The 15,877-nt window shown below is 39.9% G+C and overlaps 2 protein-coding genes across 2 annotated transcripts; both read left to right on the forward strand.

Moving 5' to 3' along the window:
• Positions 1-3,208: 3,208 nt before the first annotated feature.
• On the forward strand, positions 3,209-4,324 carry LOC101899518 (uncharacterized). Its single transcript, XM_011292471.2, has 2 exons — positions 3,209-3,304; positions 3,364-4,324. Exons 1-2 carry the CDS (start codon positions 3,302-3,304, stop codon positions 4,165-4,167), a joined length of 807 nt encoding a protein of 268 aa, XP_011290773.1. The 5' UTR covers positions 3,209-3,301; the 3' UTR covers positions 4,168-4,324.
• A 2,766-nt stretch (positions 4,325-7,090) lies between these two features.
• Positions 7,091-14,800, forward strand: LOC105261538 (G-protein coupled receptor Mth2). The gene is made up of 8 exons (XM_011292475.3): positions 7,091-7,622; positions 9,625-9,778; positions 9,848-10,033; positions 10,086-10,322; positions 12,704-12,836; positions 12,901-13,033; positions 14,457-14,518; positions 14,588-14,800. The coding sequence occupies exons 1-8, from the start codon at positions 7,149-7,151 to the stop codon at positions 14,637-14,639; spliced, it is 1,431 nt and encodes a 476-aa protein (XP_011290777.2). The 5' UTR covers positions 7,091-7,148; the 3' UTR covers positions 14,640-14,800.
• The last annotated feature ends 1,077 nt before the right edge of the window (positions 14,801-15,877 follow it).

Below are 15,877 nucleotides of genomic sequence, written 5' to 3' on the forward strand. Positions count from 1 at the left end.
AATGAGCTGGGGGTAAAGCCATTGAAATTCCAAAAAGTGTAAGAACTTACACCGCAACAGAAAGAAAATAGACTCAAAAGAGCTAAAGAGTTGTTGGCCGAAAGAGTTCGCATGGCCAAAAGTGGTGAACTGCCGAATTTGGTTTTTTCCGATGAGAAAACATTCCTTTTTCAGCAGTGTGTAATCAAACAAATCGTGATCGTGTTTACTTGCCAAAGAGGTCAGCTGAGAATGTAGACCTTCGGTGGGGCACCAGAATTCACGCGCCGGCCATGGTGATGGTGTGGGCCGCCATAACAGCCGATGGTCGCTCTTCGCTCGTATTAATCGACCGTGGCATCAGAATAAATGCCGAATATTATCGCGAAAATATTCTGCAGGGTGTATTAAAGCCTTGGGCACGCAAACATTTTGGCCGCAGACCATGGACACCCTCGTCGCAACAGGACTCAGCACGCGCCACCAAAGAATGGTTACAAAATGATGTTCCACGCTTCATTTCCAGCGCACAATGGCCACCAAAATCTCCGGATACCAATCCGTTGGACTATTGTGTCTGGAGTATTTTGTAAAGCAAGGGTGGCACTTAAAAATGCCAAAGTGTCGATCGCCTCATGCAAGCGCTTCGCCGGGAATGGGCCAAAATACCACAGAGCAACATTCGGGCAGCGTGTGACGGTTTCATTGGCCGTTTGAAGGGCATAGTTCGTGCCAAAGGTGACCAATTCGAACAAATCTAAACTTATACTAAAATTTGATGCTTGATTTGAAATTTGATGTCGGTAACCCTGCGAGTGTGGCTCTGATATCCCTTTATGATCACAAAGTTTGCCATGCGAGATTTCGAGCTGTTTATGTACCCACACCTTAAGGTTACCTACCCCCTTACGACAGGACTAATTGTGTATGTTTTTATACCCCTTCACCATACTATGGAGGGTATATTAACTTTGTCATTCCGTTTGTAACTCCTCGAAATACTCATGTCAGAGCCAACAAGGTATATATATTCCTGATCAGCGTAAAAATCTAAGTCGATTTAGCGATGTCCGTCTGTCTGTTGTAATCACGCTATCTTTCGAACGAATTGGGATAGAAGGCTAAATTTTTGCACACATGTTTATTTTTCCAGTAGGCAGGTTAAGTTCGTGAATGGGCCATGCAGGTCCACGTTTTCATATAGCCCCCATATATAAGTACCTCCTGATATTCGGTATTTTGATGATTTTATCGACATTATTCACCGGAATTGTTTCAACTTTGGTACTTGAAGTTCGAAATGAATACTACAGCCTATGACAGAAAATTGTCTGTGCAGGCCCATGTCTTCGTATAGCCTCCATATAACGGTACCTCCCGATATTCGGTATTTTCATGATTTTAGCGATATTATTTACCGGAACTATTTCAAATTTGGTATTTGAAGATCGTAACGAATACTACAGCCCATGACAGAAAATCGTCTGTGCAGGTCCACGTCTTCGTATAGGCCTCATATAAGGGAACCCCTCGATATTCGGTATTTTGATGATTTTGGCGTCATTATTCACCAGAATTGTTTCAAATTTCTTATTTAGAGTTCGTAATGGGAACTACAATCTGTGACAGAAAATTGTCTATGTAGGTCCAGGTCTTCGTATAGGCCACATATATCAGTACCTCCCTATATTCGGTATTTTGACGACTTTAGGTACAATACCCACCGAAATTGTTTGAGATGTGGTATTTGAAGTTCGTAATGGATGCTACAGCCTATGACAGAAAATTGTCTGTGCAGGTTCACGTTTTCGTATAGCCCCCATATAACGGTACCTCCCATTATACGATATTTTGACGATTTTAGCTACATTATTCACCGTTTATTTCATGTTTCGAATTTGAATATGGTAATGGTTTATGACAAACAATGCCTATGTAGGTACACGTCGTATGAACCCCAATATAACGGCTATATTCGGTATTTTTAAAATTTTAACAGAATTTTTTAAGGATTTTATTTTTTGAAAATTTCCAAATTTGTTCCAAATGGTGGAGGGTATTCGGTCCTGCCGAACTTACTTACTGGAACTAAGTGGTAACATCCATTTCAGATCACTAAGAGAGCTCTTTTAGGTAAAGATGAGAGACAAGAAAATGGCCAGATTTGGCGAAGATAAATATAAGCTTGCCTATATATTGAGTCACATTAATATCAAGTGTTGGTGGATTTGGGACCCTTTAAAATTTTATTTTTTTTATTGGGATCAACGGCCCAAGGATTGGCGGACAAAGTGTGGGAACCACAACACCAAGTTCCGTTGTCATGATAGTAGTTTTTTTTTTTAATTTCCTGTTTAATTGTTCGACCCCCTAGGGCTGATGTTGGAAAGGTTGAGAATCTCCTGACAATATATGCCACGTGTTGAAACCCCAACATATCGCCGCCGTATTAGGCGTTACGTAACAAATTTGAAATTAAATTCAAATACACTAAGTCCACACACGGATACCGATTTATTTGAACACAACCATTAATACTTTGATCGGCTACAAATTGAAATAAATTATTTTAATTTCAAAATTAAAAAAATAAATAAACAACTCCAATTGAAATTGTAGTCAAATACTTTGAAGTGGCCAACACTTGTTTTTTTTCCTAATTCGTGTCAAAACAACCAAAAAACTGGCCAAACATCAAACCCCCAAAGGCGGAAGACATTCAAATATGAACAGAATTTTGCCAAAAAGTGGAGAAGAAGAAGCAACATTTTTTCTCCCCACAAATCTCTCAGAAGAGTCATCGTTGTTGTTGTTGGGTTTTAGAATTGTGGCCAACATCTGATGGAGTTCCATGTTTGTTACTTGTATTGCTGCAGTTGTTGTTGTTGTTGCTGCGGTTGTAGTGGTGGTTATTAAAGCACTTCAGAATTGTTATTAAGTGTTCGGTAACCCACTTATGGTCGTAATTCGTAGTCGTATTATAACCAAACCAAACCTAAAAAATATATACCATGAAATTTAGAATGGCAGCAAGGGAAGGGAAGGGAAGGGCGGTGGCGGCGGCGGGCAGATGATTGAAAGTTTGCCTGAAATCACCCACCCAAACATGTATGTGTATGCACTTGTGTTATGGCCATCATCAGCCACATCAAAACACACTTGTCGACCATTTATGGTTCCGGCAAAAGTAAGTTTACGACTATAAATACTCTTGGCCAACCAAAGTATAGCATCATTGGCCTATAAGCCAACAGAAGTGTAAACAAAATAGAAATTGTTTCCAATTTGATTTTGTTAAACAAATTTAATAACTTCTGCAAAAATGGTAAGTAGTCCTGGCCAAAACAGGAGATTTGGTAATCATGAGCGAATATTGTCTTTCAGAAATTGTACATAACCTTGTTGGCTTTGGGCCTTGCTATCGCCGTGGTCTCCGCCCAATCGAATGCCATTGATGGCGCCGTGGAAGAACCCAACCAGGAGTATCTGCCACCTGCCGAAGAAGCCGATGCTGCCAAATTAGCCGAAGATGGTTATCGTTACAAGACCATTCGCAAATTGAAATATCGTGCCCGCCATCGTCGCGATGTTTCGCAGGAATATTTGCCACCGGTCAATGAGCCCAGCGAGGAATATTTGCCACCCGTTGCCGAGACCAAAGTTGCCGATGATGGTTACCGTTACAAGACGGTGCGCACCCTGAAGTTGCGTTCCCGCCACCGTCGTGAGGTCAACCAAGAGTACTTGCCACCCGTAAATGAACCCAGTGAAGAATACTTGCCCCCCGTTGACCAGGAGGCCGAGACCAAGGTTGCCGATGATGGTTACCGCTACAAGACTGTCCGCAAATTGAAATTGCGCCATCGTCATCGTCGTGATGTCAGCGAAGTCGAGCAACCATCCAACGAATACTTGCCACCCGTTGAAGTGGAATTGGCTCCCGATCTAAAAACCATTTTGGGTGATGATGGTTACCGTTACAAGACCGTCAAACGTTTCAAGGTTCGCCGTCATCGTCGTGAAGCTGAAGCCGAATCTGCTGACAACACATCGGCCGCTTACCTGCCACCAGCCGAAGAAATGCCCGCCGAAGCTGAGATGGCTGCTGAAACCAAAAGCGCTGAATTGGCTGAGGACGGCTATCGTTATAAGACAGTGCGTAAACTGAAATACCGTCATCGCCATTGAATTACGGCACAAATTACACGCGATATGGACCCACTGACTGGCTTGTGATATCTCATTGGATTTAACGAATTTATTCTAATTCTAGTTTAGTTAGGCAAAACTCTTTAAGAATCGAGCAATAAAAAAAAAGCAACGGAAGGTAAAATTTTTCCAAAAAAAAAAAAACTGGATTTGTTTATTTAAAATTGGGGTACGCAGTCGAAAAAAAACAGGACAAAGACGTTGGTGTGCCCACAAATCTGAGAACGTTTATTATATTGGCAAAATCGTTTCCAGATTCAGATTCAACGCTGATTCTCTTAATGGCGAATTTTCCTCGCGGTACTGCTTTTATATGAGCGCCATTGATGTAAAGTTTCCCTTTTTTCAACTAAAAAATTCTTTGGATTTTCCAGAATTATTATTTTTTTTCGAACCTATGGAGCCCTTATAATCATGCAGTGTTGTATTTTGTTAATCCCTTTAATTGGCAACACTAGAATTTCTATGTGAGACGGTCATCCACCGTATGTTCAGTATTTATTGACAGCTCATTATATTTTTTACAAGCATTTTGGTGAGAATTTTCCAGAAAAAAAGTTATTCGCGATGGAATTCAAGCGTGATAGTGTGATTTCTTTATATTTTGCTGGAAAACCACAAGTGGCTATCGTTAGAGCATTCCAGCATTTAAATATGAATAAATCTTTTGTGTCTCGTACCATCGCTCGTTACCGTGATACTGGCAGCGTAGCCGTAGCAGCGATGTCAAAGAAAGTGGACGGAAGAAAACAGCAACATCAGCAGAAAGGGTTCGAAAAGTAAAGAAGCGACTGAAAATGGCTCGTGAGCTGAAAATATCGCAATATTCCATTCGGCAAATATTGAAAAAATGAGCTTGCGATAAAGCCATTGAAATTCCAAAAAGTGTAAGAACTTACACCGCAACAGCAAGAAAATAGACTCAAAAGAGCTAAAGAGTTGCTTCGCTTGGCCAAAAGTGGTGAACTGCCGAGTTTGGTTTTCTCCGATGAGAAAACATTCATTGTCCAGAACTTTGTAAACAAACAAAATGATCGTGTTTACTTGTCAAAGAGGTCAGCTGAAAATGTGCACCTTCGGTTGGACACCAGGACTCAAGCGCCGGCCATGGAGATGGTGTGGGCCGCCATAACAACCGACGGTCGCTCCCCGCTCGTATTAATCGACCGTGGCATCAGAATAAATGCCGAATATTATCGCGAAAATATTCTGAAGGGTGTATTAAAGCCTTGGGCACGGAAACATTTTGGCCGCAGACCTTGGACATTCCAACAGGACTCGGCATCTTCGCACTCAGCACGCGCCACCCAAGAATAATTACAAAATGAGGTTCCTCGCTTCGCATTTCCAGCGCACAATGGCCACTAAAATCTCCGGATACCAATCCGTTGGACTATTGTGTCTGGAGTATTTTGGAAAACAAGATAGGCACTAAAAAGTACCAAAGTGTCGATCACCTCAAGCAAGCGCTTCGCCGAGAATAGGCCAAAAAACCGCAGCGCAACATTCGGGCAGCGAGTGACGGTTTCATTTTGTCGCTTTAAGCCCAAACTTCGTGCAAAAGGTGATCAATTCGAACAAATCTAAACTTACTCTAAAATTTGATGCTATTTCCGACATTTTTTGCTTTCAATGGTCACCAAAATCTCCGGATACCAATCCGTTGGACTATTGTGTCTGGAGAATTTTGGAAAGCAAGGTTTTCACTAAAAAATACCAAAGTGTCGATTACCTCAAGCAAGTGCTTCGCCGGGAATGGGCCAAAATATCGCAGAGCAAAATTCGGACAGCGTGTGACAGTTTCATTGGTCGTTTGAAGGCCATAATTCGGGCCAAAGATGACCAATTCGAACAAATCTAAACTTATTCTAAAATTTGATGCTATTTCCGACATTTTTTGTCTTTTATTCAATAAAACTTAAAAAAAATGGAAAAATTATAGCGTTTGACTTTGTTGCAGTTTTTTTATCTCATCCTATATAGGGCTTATAGGAAGACCTGGACCTGCATAGAAAATTTGCTGTCATAGACTGTTGTAGCCATTACGAACTTTAAATATCAAATTTAAAATAATTCCGGTGAAAAATGTCGTTAAAATCATCAAAATACCGAATATAAGGGGGTTGCCGTTGTATGGGGGCTATACGAAGACATAGACCTGAATAGACAATTTTCTGTCAGAGGCTGTAGTATCCATTACGAACTTCAAATACCAAATTTGAAACAATTCCGGTGAATAATGTCGTTAAAATCATCAAAATACCGAATATCGAGAGGTAACATTATATGGGGGCTATATGAAAACGTGGACCTACAAGGCCCATTTACGAACTTAACCTGCCTACTGGCAAAATAAATATGTGTGTAAACTTTTATCCTTCTATCTCGATTTGTTCGAAATAATTTTATGCTGATCAAGAATATATATATTTTATTGGGTCTGACATGAGTATTTCACGGAGTTACAAACGGAATGACAAAGTTAATATACCCTCCATAGTATGGTGGAGGGTATAAAAATAGTCCTGTGGTTCGTAGGTCTCCTTTAAATGCACTGAAGTTAAACGACTGTTTAAATAATTCATATTTCTCTAAAATCCTTGAAAATTGAAAAAAGTCTGCCAATTGAATATTTGAGGCCAACTTCGCTGCTATCTGATGTAGGTAAGTTATTTAAAAAAAAAAAAACTAAATACCCTCAACGGGGCGGTTAGCATGTGGTATATCTATACCTTGCACAAAACAGTCCATTGTGCAAAACACACTCACTGTGGTTAGCAATGCCCACTTGTACTCTTTCTTTCTAATTATGTTCCAAAATAAGAACGAAGATCGCATAGGGTTTGCTGTGGACTCTGTGTTTCATTCGTTCGCAATTCAGTTTCTAATTTACATTTGTCGAGATCGTAAGACTGAGCAAATTAACGGATAAGCAGTGCAACATAAAAATAACCTGAAAAATGACTACAACGGCTGTGACCGGTCTTCTCCCCATCATACTTATTTTTCTTCTTGGTCGGACAAAAGGGATTATTGGTGAAGATCCCCAGACACTGTGTCCTTTTAATCAGTCAGTAGTTGTGACAGCCAATGAAAACGGTACTTATATATTCGAAGATTCGGAAATACCCTCAAATTTAGTATTCACAACTTCTTGGCAAAATGCCACCACTGAAATGCGGGTTTGTATCTGTAAGATAAAGCGTTGTTTACCGGTCTGTTCGTCGGACATTGCAGAAACGTATAACTTATTAAAGGATAAAGACATCGATGCGGTTTGTACGAAAAATATAACCTTGAATAACGGCACCACCGCCGAGATGAACCTAATGACGGATTTTCATCGTGTTGTGAAACCTTTGGAATGCCCTGACGAGAACTGGTCATATCTGAATCCCGATATAGGCGAGGAAATTAATTATACACTGTATGAGGTAAGGTCGTACTTCATAGCTAAGTCATTTGCTATTTATATCTTTTGTCGTGTTATTTACAATTAGGTATGTCGTATATCTGGGTACCGAGCGATGACGAACGAATTGCATTGAAAGCTAAGAAATTACATCTAAATTTGCTGCACAAGTTCTGTTCGTAGACTTTGGGTAAAGAAGAAAAAACAACAACAAGTAAACATTCTGAAGATTTGAAGGCCGTTTATAGAAGGGGTGTCAAACGCTTTTTTTAGGATCGAAATATAGGTGCAAAAAAGGAAAATATAGGTCCACTCCATCAAGTGCGTCCCCCAAAAAGGGTCAAAAGTTTCAATAATTTTAACTCTTATAAAGTGTGATGTACGTGTCCGATTGTCTTTAAATTACACGTATCACAGTATTTTAATTAACCCATGGTCTGGTGTAAAAATGGGATATATCGGTCCAGTCCACACCTTTGAGCATCCATGAAGCTCATAAAACACGAAATTGACATCCGATTCCATTCATACTTAGCACATCCAAATATTTACACAAACACGAGCTCCGTTATAAAGATGGTAGAGATCGGACCATTTTTTCTGGTACCTCCCTCACAAAGGTTCAAAGTTTTGAATAACCAAAACAATCATAAAATCCGAAAAAAAGCATCCGGTTCTCTTCACATTTCACACATCTCAATATTTTTATTTACACAGGGTATGGTGCAAAATTGGGATATATCGGTCCACTCCTTCTGGTACCTCCTCCTTTGCTAACGCAAGATCATCAAATTTTGGAATAAGTTTAGATTAGTTCGAATTGGTCACCTTTGGCACGAATTATGGCCTTAAAACGGCCAATGAAACCATCACACGCTGCCCGAATGTTGCTCTGCGGTATTTTGGCCCATTTCCGCCCAGGCGCTTGCTTGCGGTGATCGACACTTTGGAATTTTTTAGTGCCAACCTAGCTTTCCAAAATATTCCAGACACAATATCTGGAAATTAAGCGAGGAACCTCAATTTGTAACCATTCTTGGGTGGCGCGAGCTGAGTGCGATGGTGCTGAGTCCTCTTGGAATGTCCAAGGTCTGCGGCCAGAATGTTTGCCTGCCCATGGCTTTAAGACACCCTCCAGAATATTTTCGCGATAACATTCGGCATTTATTCCGATGCCGTGGTCGATTAATACGAGCGAAGAGCGACCATCGGCTGCTATGGCGGCCCACACCATCACCATGGCGGCGCCTGAGTTCTGTTGGCCAACTAAATGTGCACATTTTCATCTGACCTCTTTGGCAAGTAGACAGGATCATTTTGTTTGTTTACAAACTGCTAGACAACGAATGTTTTCTCATCGGAGAAAGCCAAATTCGGCAGTTCACCACTTTCAGTCAAGCGAAGCAACTCGTTAGCTCTTTTGAGTCTATTTTCTTTCTGTTGCGGTGTAAATTCGTGCACTTTTTGGAATTTCAATAGCTTTACCCCGAGCTCATTTTTAAATATTTGCCGAATGGAATATTGCCATATGTTCAGCTCACGAGCCATTTTTCGGCTACTGCGACGCGGGTTTCGATCAAGTCGCTTCTTTACTTTTCGAACCATTTCTGCTGATGTTGCTGTTTTCTTCCGTCCACTTCCTTGACGTGGGGCTACGCTACCAGAATCAGGGTAACGAGCGATGGTACGAGACACAAAAATTTATTCCCATTGAAATGCTGGATGCTGGTGCCCTAACGATAGCCACGTGTGGTTTTCCAGCCAAATATAAAGAAATCACATTATCCCGCCTGAATTCCATCACGAATAACATTTTTTTCTGGAAAATTCTCACCAAAATGCTTTTGTATGCTTGTAAACAATATAATGAGCTGTCACTGGAATAATTTTAACAGCTGTCGAATGAGTGGCTTAGAAATGACAGCAGTCTGAAGTTGGTTGCACCTTTTTTTTTCTAAAGTGTTTTCTAAAGTGTTGCTTTTCAAATGCCTGTTTATTTATCTGTTTTGTTGTATTCCTTCTAGAATGGTGACCTGTTGGACAAATTTCAGAACAAACACATGGAGTTCTGTTTTGACATAGAATTTCAAGAATGGAACGGTATACCCTACTTTTTCATGGATCCCAAGGTTTGTTACCCACCAGAGTTTTACTGGGATGAAGTGATCACGGGTTGTGGTAAGTGGCATATTGGCGTGTGTGTGTGATCCCCCCAACAAATAATAATGGCATAATCTCACTTGTCAGGGATGCTGGTATCGGTGCCATTCTTTTTACTATCGATTGTCTTCTACAGCTGTGCCTCGATGCGGGTCAGTGTTCACGCCAAATGTATGGTACCCTACTTGGGCTCCCTGGCTGTTTCGTATTCACTCTCAGGTTTTTTGAAGCTCTCCAGTGTGGAGTTGCCGGAATTGGAATGCGTCACTATGGGTAGGTAGTGGAAAACTAGCGGAAAACTAGTTTTGATTCGATTTCATTTTAGGTTACGTCAACTATTTCTGTGTCACATCCTATTTGATATGGAATTGCATCATAAGTTATGATGTTTGGTATAAATGTACCAGGGTGGTGATGAAAGCGTCTTCACGCTTTTTGAGATATTCGATTTTGGGTTCAGTAGTTCCACTGGCAATGACGGCACTGACTTATGCTGCTCAGAACAGTGAAATTCAGGAGAGTTTATTACCCGGCATCAATGCCGAACGGTGCAGCATAGATAGTATGTAATGCTCTGTTCCAGAATCGGCAAGAATCTACTAATTTTGCCTCGGCTTAGTTCGATGCCATAAAGAAATAATCTATTGAGGCCGGTTTACACATTATGTTAGAGTTATGTGTCCGGTGAATTTTTACACATTTATGTTTAGCATTTTTTTCGGCATTTTCCAAACGAAATGTGTACAGGGTGAGATAAAAATGTACAACAAAGTCAAACGCCATAATTTTCACATTCTTTTTTAAATTTTAGCAAAAAATGTCGGAAATAGCATCAAATTTTAGAATAAGTTTAGATTTGTTCGAATTAGTCACCTTTGGCACGAATTATGGCCTTCAAACGGCCAATGAAACCGTCACACGCTGCCCGAATGTTGCCCTGCGGTATTTTGGCCCATTCTCAGATACATTGGTATTTTTTAGTGCCAACCTTGCTTTCCAAAATACTCCAGACGCAATAGTCCAACGCTGCGATGGAAATGAAGCGAGGAACCTCATTTTGTAACCATTCTTGGGTGGCGCGTGTTGAGTCCTGTTGGAATGTCCAAGGTCTGCGGCCAAAATATTTGCGTGCCCAAGGTTTTAATACACCCTCCAGAATATTTTCGCGATAACATTCGGCATTTATTCTGATGCCACAGCCGATTACTACGAGCGGAGAGCGACCATCCGCTGTTATGGCAGCCCACACCACCACCATGGCCGGCGCATGACTTCTGGTGGCCAACCGAAGGTGCACATTTTAAGCTGACCTCTTTGGCAAGTAAACACGATCATTTTGTTGGTTTACAAACTGCTGGAAGATGAATGTTTTCTCATCGAAGGAAACCAAATTCGACAGTTCACAACCTTTGAGTCTATTTTCTTTCTGTTCTGGTGCAAGTTCTTGCATTTTTTGGGATTTTTTTTCTTTAGCCCGAGCTTATTTTTCAATATTTGCCAGTTCACGAGCCATTTTTCGGCCACTGCAACGCGGTCGCCTCTTTACTTTTCGAACCATTTCTGCTAATGTCGATGTTTTCTTCTGTCCACTTCCTTGACGTCGGGCTACGCTACCAGTATGATGGTACGAGAGACAAACGATTTATTCTCATTTAAATGCTGGAGTGCTCTAACGATCGCCATTTCATTATATTCCAGCCAAATATAAAGAAATCACCCCATCACGCTTGAATTTCATCACGAATAACTTTTTTTCTGGAAAATTCTCACCAAAATGTTTTTGTACGCTTGTAAACAATATAATGATCTGTCACTGGAATAATTTAACAGGTGTCGGACGAGTGGGTTAGAAATGAAGGCAGTCTGAAGTTGGTTGCTGTTTTCATCTCACCCTGTATATATAGCTATAGCGGACTTCTTTCTCAGTTGTTAATAAGCGACCAAAACTTCTTACCCGTGATACGCCAATGAACATTTTATTTGTCTACTGTTAGGGTAATTGGATTTTTTTCCAATTTGTAGTAATACCTGATCCACAAGCAATATTCTCCAACATATAAATGACACGGACAATATCTTACGTCAAAAGCATCATCTGACTTCAATAATTATTCGCACCTTCCAATTATCTTTATTTTACCATGGCTCCACTCGCTCAAGTATATGTTCTAAATAAAATATAAATTTGTATTTATTCATACAATAACGTATTTATTAAAGTTCCAATGAACTTCTACTTTTGGTTGCAAGAATGGAATGACAAAATTACAATTGATTTCTTCTATTCAAACAGTACCTTTGCACGATGCTTCTTCTAGTTTCTTTTAAAGTTCACGTCTCTCTCTCTCTCTGTTATGGTTTGTTGTCATTCTCGCTCTATTCATATTTATGCTAGTGACGGTATTCCGTACCAACACTGGGTTTTCTACAATTAGCATGACAAGAGAAAGAGAGTAACAAAAGGGGAATAATAACAAGGAACAGTGTTGTATATGTGGGGTATGTTCAGTTAAAGCTACAGTGATGCTGCCGTAGCGTTTCTCACATAAACAGAGTGAAATCGCGACCGCACATCTTCGCTATTACAATTTACAAACATAATTCTTATGCATTTTAAGAAGCGCGTCAGTCCATGTATGGCCGCTTGTAAAACCGAGCTTTTATTCAAGGATATACGATTTCAATATTCCATAATCCATAAAATCTTTTACAAGTCAATTTCGATTAGCACGATTTGAAGATAAAATGCAAAACAGGCCTTTGCCGTGCTTAGATTTTTACATTCTTTGTTGGTTCTGGAACAGAGAACAAAATATAAATTATTAGTACGTATATATGTATGTTTGTGGACACAGATCGCTAGAGGTCTGTGGTTCTGGTATGCTGTCAAAAACTAATCTATTATCACTGTATCCCTTTTCATAATGCCAACTCCAACTTTAGCGGGCAGCTGGTCAGCTTTAATTTATCTGTATGGACCCTGTATTGCTGCACTGACATTCAGTATTGTGCTCTACGTCCATGTATTATATTATATGAGGGAGTGTGAAAGGTCAACACAAGTTTCGCGTGATACGTAAGTTGGACATTTGAAATTGATGGTCATTGAGAAAAAAATACATTTTATATCATTTTTTTAGATTAATGCTAAGTGTTCGCCTATTCATATTGATGTGCTCCTCGTGGTTGTGCGATGTTATTTCGTATTTTTTGAAAATGTTTTGGCAGAACATACTGTTATACATGATACCGGACATTCTGAATGCCATGCAGGTAAATGTGAATGCAGTTTTTATACCCTAGAGAGGTATACAGGGTGAGATAAAAAAACTACAACAAAGCCAAACGCCATAATTTTTACATTTCTTTTTAAATGTTATTGAATGAAAACAAAAAAAGTCGGAAATAGCATCAAATTTAGGAATAAGTTTAGACTTGTTCGAATTGGCCACCTTTGTCATGAATTATGGCCTTCAAACGGCCAATGAAACCGTCACACGCTGCCCGAATGTTGCTCTGTTTTATTTTGGCCCATTCCCGGTGAAGCACTTGCTTGAGGTATTTTTTGGTATTTTTTTGAGCCAACCTTGCCTTCCAAAATACTTCAGACACAATAGCCCAACGGATTGGTATCCAGAGATTTTGGTGGCCATTGTGCGCTGGAAATGAAGCGAGGAACTTTGGAATGTCCAAGCTCTGCGGGCAAAATGTTGGCGTGCCCAAGGCTTTAATACACCCTCCAGAATATTTTCGCGATAATATTCGGCATTTATTCTAATCCGAGTGGAGAGCGACCATCGGCTGTTATGGCGGCCCACACCATCACCATGGCCGGCACTTTAGTTATTTTGGCCTATCGAAGGTGCACATATAAAGCTGACCTCTTTGGCAAGTTAACAGAGTTATTTTGTTTGTTTAGAAACTGATGGACAACGAATGTTTTCTTATCGGAGAAAACCAAATTCGGCAGTTCACCACTTTCGGCCAAGCGAAGCAACTCTTTAGCTCTTTTGAGTCTACTTTCTTTCTGTTGCGGTGTAAGTTCTTGCACTTTTTGGAATTTCAATGGCTTTACCCCAAGCTCATTTTTTAATATTTGCCGAATGGAATATGGAATATTGCGATATGTTAACGAGCTCACGAGCCATTTTTCGGCCACTGCAACGCGGGTTCCGATCAAGTCGCTTCTTTATTTTTCGAACCATTTCTGTTGATGTTGCTATTTTCTTACGTCCACTTACTTGACGTCGGGCTACGCTACCGAAAAGATTTATTCACATTTAAATGCTGGAGTGCTCTAATGATAGCCACTTGCGGGTTTCCAGCCGAATATAAAGAAATCACACTGTCACGCTTGAATTCCATCACGAATAGCATTTTTTTCTGAAAAATTCTCACCAAAATGCTTTTGTACGCTTGTAAACAATATAATGAGCTGTTACTGGAATAAATTTAATAGCTGTCGGGCGAGGGGCTTAGAAATTACAGCAGTCTGAAGTTGGTACGGCGAAAACGTGCCTCATCGATATAACGGTTGTAGACATTAGATCTCTTTGAACAAAATCCGTTACAGGACATTTGGAGTCGATCTAGCGATGTTCGTCCATCCGTCTGTCTGGCTGGCTGGTTTAGGAATTCACATTAACATTTAAATTTTTCAATAATTTTTTCTAATTGTTTACTTCATTTATTTTAGGGAATTGTTATTTTTTATCTCTGCGTATGCCAACGCCGAAAACTAAGAGCCATGGACCGAAGGTAAGTTGTGTCACATGACGCTGTCAAATACGAATATCTCCCAACTCTAATAGAAGGCATTCTTTTCAGACGCAGAGGACAGGTTACTTCCATCGAGTTCACAACCCTGGTTAGTTCGTAGGTGGTGTGATTTGTTGCGGCAATGTGCCATTTCATTAAAATTAAAAAAAAAAAAAACAATTTTGATGTTCCGTTTTTCCTCCCTTCATGTATTTAAAGTAAAAAATAAAAAAAGTCTCTCTGTCAGTCGGCTAAGCCATGACAGAGATTGTGTTAAAAAAGCATTCAAACAAATTTATCTCAAAGTAATTAATTGGAATCATGGGTTGATGTGTATGTCGGTGTATTTTGAAACTAGCATTTTAATTGATGGCAGATTGATTGTTGAACTTTCAACCAGACTTTAGCAACTTTGTATGTATTCACCTGGCGCCCAATATAATTTAGGGGCGAAGTAGCTATGTTCCAATCAGTTAGGCAGGTCGACATCAAATTTTATGATGATCCCGAAACTCATGGAGTCTGAAGTGCATACTTCAAGGAAATGACAAACTTGTGGTCGGTGGAGGGTATTAAGAAGACAGCTGGCTGTGGACTGTTTGTTCAATTATTCATCTTCCAGCTTACTGTAGAGATTATGATAGTACAAACACTTGGAAATTATTATCGCAAACCAAGTAATTGAAGAAATGTGTCTGAAGGTGTGTAACCACAGATGGCATCATATTTAAGGTGATTTGGAGACCATAAAAGCATTTGGTATTTGTGATGAAAAAATGAGCGTGCGTGTGTGCTCTTGAAGACCATGGTGCTGGCTGATGGAGTAAAGAGAAAGAATTAACCCTTTAAGAGGAAGGCTTGGCTTATGTGTCGCCATGACACCACAATTGTCAAATATTTATGAAACATTACCCAAAATTTGTCTACAACAATGCTGTACTCAAATGAGAGTATGTGATCCCTCTATGAGGGAGTGAGCTGTAGGAAGTAAGATAATAAGAAATTAAAGCTAAAATCTCTCTATACCCTCAGTCATAAGGCTAGAGAGGATATATATCATTTGATACGGCCAAAACGTGCGTCATCGAAATAACGGTTTTAGACCCTAGGTCTCAAAAAAGTCAAGATTTTCAAAAAAAAAAAAAAAAAAAAATGGAATTTTTTTGAGCCAACCTTGCCTTCTGTTGGCCAACCGAAGATGCACATATTAAGCTGACCTCTTTATATAAAATATTAAATAATATTTACATCATGATATTAGGGTCCGATTGTTTTGAAATTGCACACATCACAACATTTTTATTAACCCAAGGACTCGTGTGAAGATGGGATATATCGGTCCACTCCTTATGGTATCTC

This window comes from Musca domestica, unplaced genomic scaffold (genome assembly GCF_030504385.1).
Source record: "Musca domestica strain aabys unplaced genomic scaffold, Musca_domestica.polishedcontigs.V.1.1 27, whole genome shotgun sequence".
Classification (NCBI taxonomy): domain Eukaryota; kingdom Metazoa; phylum Arthropoda; class Insecta; order Diptera; family Muscidae; genus Musca; species Musca domestica.

What these genes read in the sequence shown, in the direction of transcription:
- LOC105261538 (XM_011292475.3), top strand. Translation starts at nt 7,149, where the DNA reads ATGACTACAACGGCTGTGACCGGTCTTCTCCCCATCATACTTATTTTT. An exon ending in TTAATTATACACTGTATGAG is followed by an intron (nt 7,623 to 9,624) that starts GTAAGGTCGTAC and finishes TATTCCTTCTAG; the next exon opens with AATGGTGACCTGTTGGACAA. An exon ending in ACATTCTGAATGCCATGCAG is followed by an intron (nt 13,034 to 14,456) that starts GTAAATGTGAAT and finishes CATTTATTTTAG; the next exon opens with GGAATTGTTATTTTTTATCT.